The sequence below is a fragment of the Syngnathoides biaculeatus genome, chromosome 10 (assembly GCF_019802595.1).
Source record: "Syngnathoides biaculeatus isolate LvHL_M chromosome 10, ASM1980259v1, whole genome shotgun sequence".
NCBI classification, from domain to species: Eukaryota; Metazoa; Chordata; class Actinopteri; order Syngnathiformes; family Syngnathidae; genus Syngnathoides; species Syngnathoides biaculeatus.
This window is the reverse complement of record NC_084649.1, coordinates 15165345-15182143: the sequence shown is the minus strand read 5'-3', so window position 1 is coordinate 15182143 and position 16799 is coordinate 15165345. Positions and strand designations below refer to the sequence as shown.

General features: G+C 41.1%; 1 protein-coding gene across 3 annotated transcripts; it reads right to left on the bottom strand.

The window, feature by feature from the left end:
- Positions 1–36: 36 nt before the first annotated feature.
- Positions 37–16396, bottom strand: LOC133508135 (retinol dehydrogenase 10-B-like). 3 transcript variants are annotated; one of them, XM_061833923.1, is made up of 6 exons: positions 16286–16396; positions 4996–5462; positions 2250–2348; positions 687–832; positions 456–587; positions 37–346 (listed from the first exon to the last, which is right to left on the bottom strand). In XM_061833923.1, exons 2-6 carry the CDS (start codon positions 5443–5445, stop codon positions 226–228), a joined length of 948 nt encoding a protein of 315 aa, XP_061689907.1. In that variant the 5' UTR covers positions 5446–5462; positions 16286–16396; the 3' UTR covers positions 37–225. The 3 variants fall into 3 exon arrangements, with proteins under 3 accessions (XP_061689907.1, XP_061689906.1, XP_061689905.1); XM_061833922.1 differs by having other exon boundaries at positions 4996–5465; positions 16286–16394; XM_061833921.1 differs by lacking the exon at positions 16286–16396 and having other exon boundaries at positions 4996–5834.
- Positions 16397–16799: the final 403 nt, after the last annotated feature.

The window sequence follows — 16799 nt, the reverse complement described above, 5'->3', positions numbered from 1 at the left end:
AATAAAATGGTTTTACATCTCCTTATTTTGGGGTGCTTAAAGGTGAGAAATATCTGAACTGCATTTATTTAACTGCAATAATGGAGACCAAATGATCACTCATTTTATTGCTATTGGGTTCTGAGGTTTCATGTAAAAATAGTTTTCACTGTAGATGTAATCATACATTCAATTTCAGCAAAAAAAGAAATCCACTTTATATTACTGTAGAAAATGAAGGTCGTCTCAGGATGCTTTTATATGGCCATTAGATGTCCTCTGTTCAACATTCTTGATGAAGGGCAGCATACATTTGTCTCCTCCCATGAAGCGATACGTGGCTACATTTGCATCCCATGGTAGTAAACTACAAAGAAAGGAGAGTACACCACAATTATTTGCCACCTTGGTCACATATCGTGAATGTATTTGTCGTCTGTTTGGAGGAGGTCGTGTGAAAAATGAGCCGTACTTACGCTCTGGTCAAAAATGGGATGTACATAAGCCGAGGGATGCAGATCATTTGCTGTTCTGCTAAAATGGCTGTCATGGACTGCTGAACGGTGTACAGAGGCTCCAATGGTGGGATTAAACTGCGCAGCTCCTTCCTAAAACGGAGATTGATTCGAGAAGCAGAGGCGTGAGCATCACTGCCCTAACTGAACAATGTCAGCAAGGAAATAAAATGAACTGCAATAGAATTCCACCTTATCTCACATCCTGCGAACATCCCCGTCTCCACTATGTAAGGGCAAACTAGAGTTGTTTTAATTCCATCAAAGTCCTCTGCTAGCAACTCATGGGTCAGTGATTCGTGGAAACCAACTGCTCCAAATTTACTGGCACAGTAATCCTGCAGGAAATGGGGTCAATATCATGAAATGAAAACGTTTGTTGGTGTGCCATCCATTTAGTTATGCTTCTTTATTCCCTTATTTTGTCTTCCAATAGAAATGTATGAACAACTCGGATTTACAACTTAAATGCAGCCACAAAAATGTAATAGAATTTTTCATGATCCTCCTACACACTCATTTGCATGGCCCCTTGTTGCTAGGCAGAACTCAAGGTGTGTGTTCCTGTCAAAACAATAATATGCGCAAGTCCCAGTTACCATGCTGTTTCCTTGACAAATTGGAGTAGAGACCTTCATTGTACCAAAAATGCCACAGAGCAAGCTGGCAGGAACACCCCCCAAAAAATTATAATGATGGTGAACGATATTGATGATGTGATGAATAAGCATTGAGACAAGTGCTTTGCGTACTTTTACAATTGAATCACAGCTGTCTAATTAATTACTGTCAGACCAAAGCTGCACCTGCTAATTTTAACTGTATGGAGTCGAGCAGTTCTCAAAGTATTTACATCAATTACCACCTTGAGAAATACTTCACTCCTCCCCAAGTATAATAATAAATTGGAGACAAACTGTTTTGAAAGATCAAATAGGAGTTTATATAAAATACAACAGTACTGTAATTTCGGGACTATAAACCGCACCCGATTATAAGTCTCACCCGCTACATTTTTTTAAAAGGAAAAAAACATGTTGTACATACATAAGCCGCATGTGCCCACATTGAAACATGAGATATTTACAAAGAAAGACGGTACACAGAGTTTTCAAAATTTTAATAATATACCTTAGCTTTTCTTTCCAAACAGTGCCTGTGACGCTCCAGTAACGGCACTAAAAGGGCTGGGTAAAAAAAAAAAAAAAAAAACATACCGGTAAAAGTCACTGAGACGCAGCAACAAGGTTCAGGGCACCTGCTTTTGTTACCTCTGAAAGCTTTTTTCGTCTTTTTAAATTGCTCCAGCCGTTTCCAGCGTCTCACCATCGATTCATTGATGCCAGGTTTACATGCGGCAGTGCTGTTTCCTTCTTTATCGGCCAGCTCGATTGCTTTTAACTTGAAAGCTGCGTCATATGCATTTCTTCTCGCATTTTCCATGATGATGGTCCATTCATGCACAAAGCGCGAAGTTACATTAAACTTGCGTCTTCCTCGACACATATATTCCACCTGTCTCACTCTTACCTTTTCTGCTCGAGTGCCCCTCCCGGGCGTTAGGGGAAAAAAAGCATCAATGGATAAGCCGCAGGGTTGAAAGTGTGTGACAAAAGTCGCGGTTCATAGTCCGGAAATTACGGTATTCAGAAATGTGCACAGCTCTATTCTTCTGTGTCACTGCAGTGAGCCCCGGTACCACAAGTGCTACTCGTAACTACTCTTTAGAGACGTGGTGAATTTTGCTTGTCTTACCTCCACACATGCGGTGCTGAATAGCCCGAGGGCGCTGGCAACAGTTACAATGTGACCGTGGTTCTTCACTTTCATCTGAGGCAGGAAGGCCTTGGTCATCTGAGTTATGAAAAGTAATTTAGTGTGGCCTCCAATAGCTCATTTAAAAAGATTATGTTACGAAACACACAGGGGTGACATTCAAAAACTGTTCACCCTGAAGTAGCCCAGTTCTGCGCTTCATCATAGTTTTTGCATTACAATAATAAACATGGCAAGAGAAGAACAAAATATTAAATACAACTCTTGTATCCAATACGAAAATGCCAATGTCCTTATTGATGTGTGAATATGTTATGCTGTTATAATGAGCTTTCATAATTTAGCACCAGACCTTTAAGAGGATCAACATGAGTCACATGCTTTAACTGGTTGTCGTCATGGGTACTAGACAGGAGATGTGTGCAAAGTATGGCCTGCGCGCCATATGCTGGCCGCTCTGTTCTTGAATCCGACCCGCCAAGCATATACAGGTACATCTCGGAATAGTGTCAAAAGCTTAATTTGGTTAGGTATTTCAGTTCAGAATGAGAAAGATTGTGATACACATTATTTTTAATCTGTATTTTTATCCTCAGGATTGAAATAAATGAAAATTTCTACCATATTCTAATTTTAGATTTTATTAAGATTCTTGCAATATTTGTTCCATGTATTTTTTCCCCCAACCTCTTCCAAGAATAGTCTGGACAATCTGTCAATTTAAAAAAAAAAAAAAATGTAGTGCTTGAGCGCACAGGTTTTCCCACCCTTGCTTGTACATGCAGTCAGGGGCTGTCCACATGGACCGTGAAGGCCTCACGTGGATGCTACGGAGAGGCTGCCTCCTTCACACTCCGGTGCACAAATACCCACTGAATAGATGTTGCATAATTCGTGTCAGGCGAGTAGATTGCGGTTGCGGTTCCCTTAGATGCAACCGCATAAACACTTATGGGACGTAACGAAGTGCAAAATCTTACATATTGTTTTTCACTTATTTGTGCTTGAGTTTTTTTTGTTTTCAATTACTTTTTACTCCATTTGAAAACAGGTATTTATATTCCTTAATTTGTGAACATATTTTTTTCAACCTATGCGGATGATGACACTAAAAATAAATGTAGCTAGAGAGAGGTAAAGTCAGCTGTGGTTGAAATCTTGATTAAGACTTGGGGTCCTGTATAAATATATAAATTATGAATGATTTTAAATTAAATGTAAATTAAATTTTAAAATAAATGAGAAATAAATTTGTAATAAATTAATATATACATTGATTATTTTTCAATATTTTATAATAAATTAACGTTATTTATATATATTGTATTGTACGAATTATATATTATATTTGGATTCTTAAAATACATTTTTAATTTTTAAAAAGCAGCAACGTAAGGGAACATTAACGATGATGACACAACAGGTTTAGAGAAGCAAGATATTCCCCAGCCATGGCCTTTGACAGGCTCCTAAAATGATTGACGGGAAATGGATTGCAAACCTATTAATCACCATCTTTTGGTGTTTAAAAAAATAGCAGTCTTATCTGATAATACACATTGGTAAGGTGTGTATTTCTTCCCCAATTTTGGTCATGTTTTGTTTTAGTTATGCAGCTGTGTCCAGTAATGTATTTGACTTATTTCTCAGTATGAACACGAAGCCAAAGGGGAAATCATTTTGTGTGCAAAGTTTTGCCAAGTTAGCAAAACGAGTATTATATAATTGACAGGAAATAAGTATACTTTTGTACTTCAATAGATTTCATAGTTTTTATTTGATCGTAGAGTACCTCTTTTTATACTTTGCATAACTAGGGGGGAAACGTCTGTACACCAAATAGTTTCCTTATTTTTATCTTGCATTTGTGCTTGTACAGAGGGGGGCAACAATCCCTGGACACCGCTTTGCTGCAAGCTAAATTCTTTGATCCTGCTTATATTCGTCTATCTTTCTTGGATGAATCTGCTGCATCATTGTTGTTCATTTTCCTCCATGTCACTGCTGTCCTTGTTTTTCCACGCCTCATTAGTCCTCAACATCTCAACCGCAGTAGACTAAACATTTTTTGGGGGTTTTTGCATTGAGTAGTCATCAGAAGAGGTTGACCAACTTGTAAGTGAGTTCCCCCCCCCCCCCCCCCCCACACACACACACACACAAACAAAAAAAGATCTAAAGTGTACCCAAAACTGCTTTCCTTGGCTTGTATGTAGAGGAACCGCTTTGGGTACTATTTAGCGGCCATTCGCAGTGGCCCTAGAACCAACTATAAGGTTCTATGTTATGCCAAATAAGAACTAAACTGTTTTCGAATTTTATATCTGGTCTATGACCCTCTAAAGATCTGATGTTGCAATATAGAGCCCTGTGTTGTGTACAAACGTGACCTTTCTAAATAACACTGTATGCAATTGAGGCTGTTACAAAATACCTCCAAAGCACCTTGAGTATTATAATTATAGTTTGAGTTGAAAGAAGTATGGATATCACATCATTAATGTAAGGGTTAAAAACTCAAAACATTGTCAGAAAATACCTGAAGATTTTACTTGAGTATACTGGAGTGTTTTTACCCTTTTCCACCCGCAATTTTATGGAATGCAAGTAAACGTTGAATCTCTATTTATGATGATGATGATGATGATTATTACTAACACAAGGGGACCCACCGAGGCACGGAGTGTACTTTTGTGACAGTGAAGGAACCCGGGCGGAGTCTCACCCAGAATAAAGCGTGGCAGTTGACGAGCAGGGTGCGCTCGAGCAGCTCATCGGGGCACTCCAGCAGCCTCCTGCCGGCCACCACCCCAGCGTTGTTCACCAGCATGGACACGTCCCCGACCTCCGTCCTCACCCGGTCCGCGGCTTTGTAGATGCTCTCCCGGCGGGACAGGTCCACGGTGTAGGCGTGCACCTTGACGCCGAGCTCCCGGGCCAGCTGGGCGGTGCGCTCGTTGGCGGCCGCGTTGCAGTCCCACAGGACCAGGCGGGCGCCCTCCTTGGCGAACTCCAGGGCGAAGAGGCGGCCCAGGGCGCCCCCGGCCCCGGTGATCAGACACAGCTCCCCGTCGATGCTCTTCAGCCTCGGCCGCAGGAAGGTCTGCACGACGGCGGCCAGGATGGCGTAGGTCAGGTCGATGAGCATCAGCAGCAGGTCCACGAGGATGATCATGGCGTGACCGCCCAGAACTTCTTTGTCGTGGTGCGGCGCGGATTGCGAGCACATTTTATATAACCGGATTAAGGCTTTGAGTGGGCGCCAGTAGAACAAGCTTTTTGTTGTCCAATGTCACAAAGTGAGCGACAAACCCGTGAGCGGCCGTAACTCCGCTCAGGCGGAGATTATTTGTTCAAAATGTGTTTTCCCGAGAGAATCATAAGCATTATGCAAATGACGTACTGTCCCCCCCCCAAAAAAAAAAAAAAAAATCTTTATTGTTGTTATTAACATAGTATATATGAATGTGCAAGCATCTGGTGACATTCTTTTGCTAGTAAAGTGGGGGAGTAGAAAATTATCCGTTTTGAGGGAGAGGAACATTTTTCTTTTTTGTATAGTCTGCTGACAACCCCCCCCCCCTCCCACAATACAAATAATGTATTTTAACGCTTTTTTTTTTTGGCATTGAATGAAAATGGTCAAAATAACCAATACACCCCCCCTTCTCTTTCCAATGAACGCAATATTAGGATTTAAAAAATGCAGCGTGATAATGTGCCTGAACTGCAGTTGCGAATATTGTCATTAAAATGAGTAATTATCTGAATTGTGGTATTGACAAGCATTTGCTGATATATAATTTAAAAAAATGCTAGTTAACATTTAATATTGTGGTAATTGAAAGTTTCTGCTATAATGTGCTTTTACATTAAGCAGCATCACTGTATTAAAATCGGTTCTTCGCAGTTTCCTTATCCAAAAAAAAACCCCACTTGAGTACATTTTTTTATGTACATATATACTGTATAGATAAGTACAATGCCTGTTTCAACTTCGCCACTCCTTCAAAATATAAGCAAATTTTAGTTTCATTTAATGATTAAATCGATGCGGCACGGTGAATCAGGTGGAAAGAGTTGGCCTCACAGTTCTGAGGTCCAGGGTTCAATCCGGGCCCTGCCTGTGTGGAGTTTGCAAGTTCTCCCCGTGCCTGCGTGGGTTTCTTCCGGGTACTCCGGTTTACTCGCACATCCCAAAAATATGCAACATTAATTGGACACTCTAAATTACCCGTAGGTATGATTGTGATTGTGGGTGTTTGTCTTGATGTGCCCTGCGTTTGGCCGGCAACCAGTTCAGGGTCTGCCCCGCCTCCTGTCCGTTGACAGCTAGGATAGGCTCCAGCACTCCCGCGACCCTCGTGAGGATAAGCAGCAAAGAAAATGGATGGATGGATGATCACCTCTATCCTCCATCTGTCTGAATTAGATTTTTAAAAGTGTTGCATGTGCTTTCATGCACATTCTCTCAAAATTCCATTTCTAGAGTTATGTGTAAAATAAATTATCTCATAATATACACCTTACCAAGTTTACACAAATCCCAAATATGTACGTTTTTCCCCTCATGAATAATCAGGCAAATGTGCACTTTTTGCGATGAAAACAACCACTACAGTTTTTACGTAGTGTAGTAGTAGTTAATAGTGTTTGTGTAATCTGGAGAAAAGTCTCGAGTTGTGTCTTTAGTGGACTGTGTTAATTCTTTGAAAAATGTGGATCATAACGGACACAACAATCCCAAAATAGCTCTGAGAAAGTTCAGAATTCCAATTATTATTCCACACACACTCAACAGGATCATTTCTGGACATTCTGGTAAAATCTAAACGTTTGTGAACATTTGGAATTTCTTAAATTTCTGGATAAATTGGTCATAAATGTGTAAGAATAAACAAGTGTTTCCTGTTCCTGTTTTTTTTTTTTTTTTTTTAAATATTGGATACTGTCTGACGTAAACATTCACAGGATGTAAGAAAAAGAGTTTATCAGTCAGGTGTCAGTCAACCTGGGATCCAACCAACGAGCCAAAACTGGAGGTGTGGCTTCCCGATGCTCCACCCACTAGAAAACCGTTTTCAAGAGTTATCAAGAATCATTGCTTGATGTGTACCATGCCTCACTCAAACAAGACTTACGATTAAGAACTGATTACATGTGTAAAATTGGTAAAGGTTACATAAGGATATCTAAAAGTCTCGATGTTGATCAGTCTGTTGGTAGACAAATTTTCTACTAAAGGGCAAAATCTTCTGAGAAGTTTTATAATGATGGCAGGAACAAGAACCTTAGAAAGAGGATACGTGTTGCAGGAGGACAAGTGAATGGCACCAGAAGAAGAAAATAAGTGTTCTCGAGTGGCCCAGTCAAAAACCTGACCTCAACCCATTTGAGGTGCTGTAGTGTGACCTCAAGAGAGCGGTTTACACCACAATTCCCAGGAAACAGTTTTGTAAAGAGGAATGGTCCGAAATTCATCCTGATCGTTGTGCACGCCTGATGTGCAGCTACTGGAAAATGTTTGGTTCAGGTTTTTGCTGCCAAAGGAAGGTCAAGCAGTTATTCAATCAAAAAGGTAATCTTAAAGCCCCACTGTCATGTAATGCATGATTTTTAGGATATTATTAATGAAAAAACGGCAGGTGATATGAACCCATGCGTTTTTTCACCACAAAACATGATTTTGACGTATACTGCTTTTTGTAACTCCCGCCATGAAAATCCTCTTGAGGGATTTGTTTTGGAGAAGAAACAGGAAGTGACGTTAACAGCAGGAGCACACTCAGGCTGGCTCGTCTGTTTGTGCAAGTTTTACATGCTGGAAGGTAGCTCGTTGTTCCTTCGTGTTAGCCAAAATGCTGTCTGGTTGTATTGCTGGATATTGTTCGAACACTGGGGAGGATGGATTTACTCTTCATACTTTTAAAAAAAGACCTGCTTCGTCGTGAAAAATGGATTGCACAGGTGCAAAGGACAAGAGCTTTGTGGGTTGCAAATAACAGGTATATAGAGATACTAAAAAAAAAAAAAAAAATAGTTGGGGGATGTAATCATCTCAGAACGTAACAAAAGATCCGCGTACGTAAGTCAGGGGTGCTAAATGTGTCGATGTGCCCGTTGGCGCCGGGTCCACCGCAGACGGCTTCGGCCAGGGTGGCTCATACATACCGTCTGGGAGTCTGTTGTTAGTTAGAAGTGATATCATATCATCTAAATATGGCTCGAAACAATAGGATAATATTGCCCCCAGTCGCTGCACTCGATTGTGACGTTTTGCCTTCTTTGAAAGGAGCTTGCGTGTCCCATATTAGGTGGCACAGCGTGTTTTGAATGGCAGATGTCCCGGTGTGACGTAATGGACAGACGTTGCAGGCATTTTGGCTACCACTTGGATGTCGAATGAAACTTCCGCAACTTCGCGGATAGATGACGTGCTCTCCGCTCATATCTATCTTCTCGTATAGACATTGAAGTGAATTATGTTACATGTATTATTCATTACAATATCTATTTTAGAATGTTTATAAGCATGACAGTGATGCTTTAACTTTTCATTTACGGTTGTGTAGTATTAGCTTAAACCACAAGTGTCAAACTCAAGGCCCGGGGGCCAGATTCGGCCCGCCACATAATTTTATGTGGCTCGTGGAGCCAAATAGAGTGTCAATTTTCTTGCAAAATATGTACCAAAATTTCTAAATGTCATTATCATAAATGATAAATTAGAGATATTACAAGCATTTTTGTGTTACCAGTCAAAAAACACATTGCCCTTGATTTCTGATTCCAAAACTAGTTCATAAATTGATGATGTAAATATGATGAGATGATTAAATACTTTTATTGTTTCGCAGTCACAACGGCCCTCTGAGGGAAGCCGGAACTACAATGCGGCCCGCGAGAAAAATTAGTTTGACGCCCCTGGTTTAAACATTTTAAGAAGTGAGTTTATATTATCTGTACCCCTTCTCTTTCCTCTCTCTCTGTCCATCCATCCATCCATCCATCCATCCATCCGTTTGATGAAATAAGTGCTTATGTAAGACCACAAGGGAGTGCTGTTGTTTAGGAAAATACAGTTACCAACGTCACCCAATGATTATGTTCTTAGACGCACACAGGCGCGAGCGTGCTTGCTTCAGAACTGCTCACCATTAGACAGTTTCGGATGAAATCGTCAGCAGTGTTTACAAGGTCAATCTGTCAAACAACACTAAATATGTTGAACTCGAACTCCAAAAATAACACTACAAAGTTAACTGGTACACTGTTTGTCAACATCAACAACAACAACAACAACAACAAACATTTTGTTCGACATAAAAAGCAGCAGTGGAGATCGACACAATGAAGCGGTTACGTCCTCCCTGAAGATAAAGGCTGGTTGTATGAATTCAATTGAGGACAGTCCTGTATTTGTGAGTGTTTTTGTCTTAAATCGCTTGCGTGGCGTCTCGTGCGTCTCAGCTCAAAAAGCAAAAATGGATAAATAATAACACAGTAATACACTATATTGACACGCGACAATAGAACACGAGGGTATAAAAACGAGCAAGGACACCGGAAATGAATCCATAAGAGAATTAAGTAATCATTTAAGTAGATTATGTTCTGTTTTTCGAGGGAGGCTTCTGACGAGAGGCTCACAGATTTGTCACTAACGAACGTACGTGTGACGGCGCGACGAATACTAATGAACCTGCAGTGTGGGGCACTCCCACCCGTTCTCATTACGACCTCTTTATGCGTGACGTGTGGACAAAACTAGTGCGACAACTAGTTATTCCTCCCACATGGAATGACTAAGGATGAGAAATTGGAATATTAAAAGTCGACACACCCCTGTTCAGATGACAGGTTTTCGCTATTCCTGTAAAAAAGATAAATCATGTCAAAACATTTTTCCTCCATTGGCCTGACTTAATAATGAACAATTGCGATCATGTGGTTGCAAAAGTGTAGACACCCCATTATAATTTGTGATATGGCTGTGTTTTCCTAAACCACACTGCTATAGTTTTTGTCAACATTCCTTTATACAGATTCTTCAACACAATGTGGACTTCACATTGCTGCATTCAGTATTCACATTAAAGTGGACCCTTCAAAGTCAAATGTAAAAAACGCTATTTCAATGTGAAGCTGAAAAATTTTTGCAAATAAGCCTGAAAAAAAAAAAAATAAAGCCATTATCATATGAGACTGCCATTGAGATTTCATTTTAGACAACTGCTAAATTTCCAAACCATCAGTCTGTGTCACGAGCAAGGGTTGGCCACTGCCAAGAGGGGCGTGGCCATGCCACTGCCCTGGCCGGTGACACCTGTCCGCTCACAGCTGTTTCACATTGGGACTGGAAATAGACGGGCATTTAAGTTGGAGTTTTTGTCACTCGCATTTGCCAGTTCATTGCTTTGTGTTGGTGAGTATGCTTCGCCGCTTCCCGGGTTACCCCGTTACGTCATAATCCTTGAACCCTGTTTCTCATTTTTTGGATCCTGCTTTCTTGGACTGTGTAATTGTGCATCTCTTTAGGTAAGAATAAAACCCGATGAACATTATGCCTTTGCCTGGGAGTCCTGCATTTGGGTCCGCCTCCGCACCGCAGCAATTTGACAGTCTGTTTTTCACACAAAAACAAAACAAAACTTATACTTATTAATTGGGCGGCATGGTGGATCATCTGGTTAGGGCGTTGGCCTCACACTTTTGAGGACTGGGGTTCGAATCCGAGGCCAGCCTGTGTGGAGTTTTTATGTTCTCCCCGAGGTGAATGTGACTGTTGTCTATCTTCATGTGCCCTGCGATTGGCTGGCAAACGGTTCAGGGTGTACCCCGCCTCCTGCTCGATGACAGCTGGGATAGGCTCCAGGACTCCCGCGATCCTTGTGAGGATAAGCAGGTTCGAAAATGAATAAATGAACTTATTAATTATTTTTGAATCAGAGTACCCAGCAAAACCCACACCAGCAGCAGGGAAACATGCAAACTCCACAGAGGTGAGGCTGGAATTTGAACCTCAGAGCTGTGAACCAGATGTGCTAACCAGTCACCCACCATGACAGCCCCAAAGTTTCACTAGGTTAATAAAAGATATATTCAAATAATACACACCGCCCCCTCCGTTGTGCAGAATGTATGCGGATTTAACAGTTGAGCTGCAATAAATCTCCCATCCCATTGAGCGCTTGTATCGTTTCCTGTAAGTTGAAAAGTTTGTTCCACGGAACTTTGTCCAAAGACATCGGCGTAACTGAGCCTCCGCTGCCGTCCCAGACCGTGCAGTTGAATGCCTGCCATGATATTTATAGAATGATCACACATCCTCACAAAGGATGTTTCAACCCGGAGGCAATTTTTGCACCGTCACTCTGCGCAAACCACCTGAGCAGTTTTGATCATGAAAAATGGGCTGCATGAGCGCTGTGCGTATCATGGAGCTATACTTTACAACGACAGTGTGTTGCCCCCCCAGCCCCCCCATCTTTGTTTCCAAAGGAGGGCGAGAAGTGCAAGTCGTGGCCTTGTGATTCAAAGGAGACCGCGCCACACTCATCACGGATGTCGGGCGTAATTGGGCTGACGGCTCCACTTGTTCCGGTCCCATTCCCGTTTCACCTTCGGTGCTTCTATGTGGCAAGATAAAAATTTACAGTTTGTGGCTGGATATGCTGTAATCATTCTCGGTTGGCTAATTTACTCAAGAAGATAATTTTGTGTTTTGGAATTAGCAAAAAAAAAAAAAAGTATATGTATGTGTGTGTGTGTGTATATATATATATATATATATATATATATATATATATATGTATATATATATATGTGTGTGTATGTATATATTATGTGTATATATATATATGTATAGAACACCCTGCTATATTGCAAGTTCTCCCACTTAAAAATCATGGAGGGGTCGGAAATTTTCATCGTAGGTACATGTCCACCATGAGAGAGATAATCTAAAGAGAAACATCCAGAAATCACAATGTATGATTTTTTTTAACAATTTATTTGTATGATGCAGCTGCAAATAAGTATTTGAAAACCTGAGAAAGCCATAATAAAACCTAATATTTGGTACAGTAGCCTTTGTTTGCAATTACAGAGGTCAAACGTTTCCTGTAGTTGTTCAGCAGGTTTGTACACACTGCAGGAGGGATTTTGGCCCACTCCTGCACAAAGATCTAAATCTTCATCATAGCTCAGACAGGTTTCTGGGCTGTCGCTGAGAAATACGGAGTTTTAGCTCCTTCTTCTAGTGTATGGCTAGGCCACGCCAGAATCTTGATATGCTTCTTACGGCGCCACTCCTTGGTTTTCCTGGCTGTGTGCTTCGGGTCATTGTCATGTTGAAAGACCCAGCCACGACCCATCTTCAATGCTCTGACTGAGGGAAAGAGGTTGTTCCCCAAAATCTCGCAATACATGGCTGCAGTTATCCTCTCGCAGTTTTCCTTTCCCATGTGCAGAAAAAACCCCCTAAAGCATGATGCTATCACCCCCACGCTTCACAGTAGGGATGGTGTTCTTGGGATGGAACTCATCGTTCGTCTTCCTCCAAACACTGGTTAGTGGAATTATGACCAAAAAGTTCCATTTTGGTCTCATCTGACCACAAAACTTTCTCCCATGACTCCTCTGTATCATCCAAATGGTCATTGGCAAACTTAAGATGGGCCTTGCGATGTGCTGGTTTAAGCAGGGGAACCTTCTGTGTCATTCATGATTTCAAACCATGACGTCTTACTGAATTACCAACAGTGACCTTGGAAACGGTGATCACAGCTCTTTTCAGGTCATTGACCAAGTCCTGTCGTGTACTCCTGGGCTGATTCCTCACCTTTTTAAGGATCATTGAGACCCCACGAGGTGATAACTTGCATGGGGCCCCACTCTGATTGAGGTTGACTGTCATGTTTAGCTTCTTCCATTTTCTAATGATTGCTCCAACAGTGGACTTTTTTTCACCAAGCTGCTTGGCAGTTTCTCCGTCCCCCTTTCTAGCCGTGTGGAGTTGTACGATTTTGTCTCTGATGTCTCTGGACACCTCTATGGTCTTGGCCATGTTACAAGTTTGAGTCTTACTGATTGTATGGGTTGGACAGGGGTCTTTATGCAGCTTACGACCTCACACAGGTGCATTTGATTCAGGATAAAACATGGAGTGGAGGTGGACTTTTAAAGGGGGACTAACAGGTCCAGGATTATTCACATGTCACAATTCTAGCTGATAGACAGCTGTTCAAATACTTATTTGCAGCTGTATCATAAAATTAAATCGTTAAAAAAGCATACATTGTGATTTCTGGATTTTTCTTTTTAGATTATCTCTCTCATGGTGGACATGCACCTACGATGAAAAATTCAGAGCCCTCCAAGATTTGTAAGTGGCGGAACTTGCAATACAGCAGGGTGTTCAAATAATAATTTAATCCATATCCATAATCCATATCAGTGATTCCCAACTGCTTTGCGACATCATCCGTTGTGTTATGCAATTTTGCTCATTTGGTCGAAAAATTATATTCACTACAAAAAATATAATCTTTGTTTATCTATCTAAGCCAGTGATGTATACTGTTGTGACCGGCATAACAATTAAAGACCCCGTAAAGTGATTTCACAGATTTGTTTCTGAGTATATTATACCTGTTTGAACATAATTGGTTAAAAATGTGCAAAGACGAGAGTGCGTCATTGTCATGGCCATGGCCATGCATTGATGACCTGGAGGGATAAATTCCAGCCACCAGAGAGGTTTAGTAGCCATATGACAGTTTTAGGGCTAAAATATGTACTTGCATAATGTTCATTTGTCTAGATCTTAGTAGTGGTGTTTGATTTGACAGGTCAAAATTGAACGTATTCATCAGACACCCACAGTGTTTGAAAGAAGAACCCCCCCCCCGCCCCCTTGCACAATTCACATTTTACAAGCCTAATTTTGAATACTTGCCGATTTTTATTCAATCGTTCAAATGTGGCAGGTTGTTAGCAACACCTCTCAGCGGCGTGACAAATTTAGAGGTGATTCATTTCACCTGACGGAGATTTTAATTGCTCTGCCACCCGATTTCAGATGCTACAGTGAACCGGTGTATCCATCTTTATTTATTGCAGCCATTTTGTCGTTTTATAACATTTGCTTAGCGGTGTGCCTTGGTTCAATAAGGTTTGGGAAAAAATATTTACATGACATAAAACATACAACAAGGTGAGAAAGTGTCGCGTTGCAAAACTTTGTCACTCCAAATTAGACTCTTGCTCACATCCAACGTGAACCATCCGGTCACCATGGAAACAGCGATTGTCCACTTTACCGGGTGAGTTTGCACCTGTTTGTTATCGGAGCTGCGAGAATGTTAAAATGCTGTTCAAGAGTGCTCATTGAAATATTTATTACATTATATTATTTATTCTCAGATTTTTTTATGAGGGGCTGTCAGGGACTTAATTCAGGATTTCCTGTCATGCGCGTAAAATTGAAAATGTTCTCAGATGCACTACTGACTTTTTACCCCGCTCATACACACGACTGAACCTTGTACCGACAATTTTTTTTTCACTGACACAAGCGCTGAAATGCTCTCACACACTCTACTGAACTTTCTCATACACACAAGCGAAATCTTCACTCACATAATGCTAAAATCCTCTCACACGGGATATTGAAATGTTCCCGTATAATATACTGGAGGTCTCACACATCATATAGAACTGGGGTGTCAAACTCATTTTTCTTGCGGCCCGCATTGTAGTTTCGGCTTACCTCAGAGGGCCGTGTGAAGCAAGAAAAATATTTAATCGTCTCATCATATTTACAACATGAATTTTGATGACAATGACATTTTGAAATATTGTTACAGACTTTGTAAGAATCAATCAAAATTGACATTCTAGATTTGGCTCCGCGGGCCACATAAAATCATGTGGCGGGACGAATCTGGCCCCCGGGCCTTGAGTTTGACACCTGTGATATAGAAATAACATATTTCACTAGTGCCTTATTGACTGTTTCAGTTGTATATGGAAGTGTTTATTTTTTTTCTTCTTTTTTTTTTGTGTGACAGCATCTTGGTAATGTGTGGTAAGAGGTCATCCGAATTATGTCATGTAATAAAAGCCCGCAATGTAATAAAAGTCCCGAAACTATAATAGAATAACTTTTAGCTGATAACATGAGAATTTATTACATCATCAGCTGGTTATTACATTACTAGCATGGTTAAAAAAAAGGTAAATAAAGTGATAAGATATGTTATTACGTTATTGGCTGAAAGGTATGTTATTGGGTCACAACGTTTATTATGTTATTATTACCCAGTATTTACATCATGGGCCTTCATCCATCCAGTTTCTTTGCCGCTTATCCTCTTGAGGGTCACGGGTAATGCTGGGGCCTATCCCAGCTGTGAACGGGCAGGAGGTGGGGTACACCCTGAACTGGTGGCCAGCCAATCACAGGGCACATGAAAACAAACAGCCACACTCACAATCACACCTAGGGGCAATTGAGAGTGTCCAATTAATGTTGCAAACCCACACAGGCACGGGGAGAACATGCAAACTCCACACAGGTGGGTCTAGGTTGAACCCGGGGCCTCAGAACTGTGAGGCCAACGCTTTACCAGCTGCTCCACCGTGCCGCACATCATGGGCCTAATTCATTTAAATTTGAAAAAGAACAAACTGATGGGTTGTTACATGTCCACAACGACTGCTCATCAATTTGGAAACTCATTAGCAAGTATGGTTCGTTGTCACACCAAAGACAAAATATGTGCTGCATACGTGACAGACGGGGTGTGGATGTTGAATGCAAATCAGGATGTTTTGCATGTTTGGCAACGCACAAGAATATTATTTTATTGCCTTTGATCACCACTGCAGGTCTTGAGTTTGTTCTATGGATGTAACACGAAAATCTGGCATTTAAAAGGATGCCAAAATGAGGCACTTTCATCAAAGTTTGCGTTCTTACGGAAACACCGGCTATATTTGTTGGGACTCACCTGATGCGAGGGTCACGTTTGGATGTGAGGAATCGAGTGGAAGTATGGAAATCAAAAAGTGAGGCGGCGATTCTCCTGCTTTGCACACAAAAAGAAATGAGCTCGCTGAAATAAGTCATCCATTTATTCTACTGTTTGCTGCAGACAAAAGCATCAGAGAGGAGTCGTCTTTGGTTCTTCATATTGCACAAAGGATAAAAGGAGACAGAAGCAAACGTTACAAATGTATTTACTCCTTAATATCGGCTAGTAAACGCGACGGCAGAATATTGCATTTCGTACACTGAAATGCACGACTACGAGATTAGCGCTGGGTATCTAATCGTTTTTTATAAAATCTCTTAAAAATATAAATTAATTTCTCTTCCTTTTACAATAAACAGGTATCGTTTGCAACAGCCTACTTTTCGAAGTAATACATTGTACAATATCCACACAACACAATGTCAGTGTCGTCTATCCAGCTACAAAGTGACGCCCAAGAGCACCGCCGACAACGCGCACAGTCGGCGTG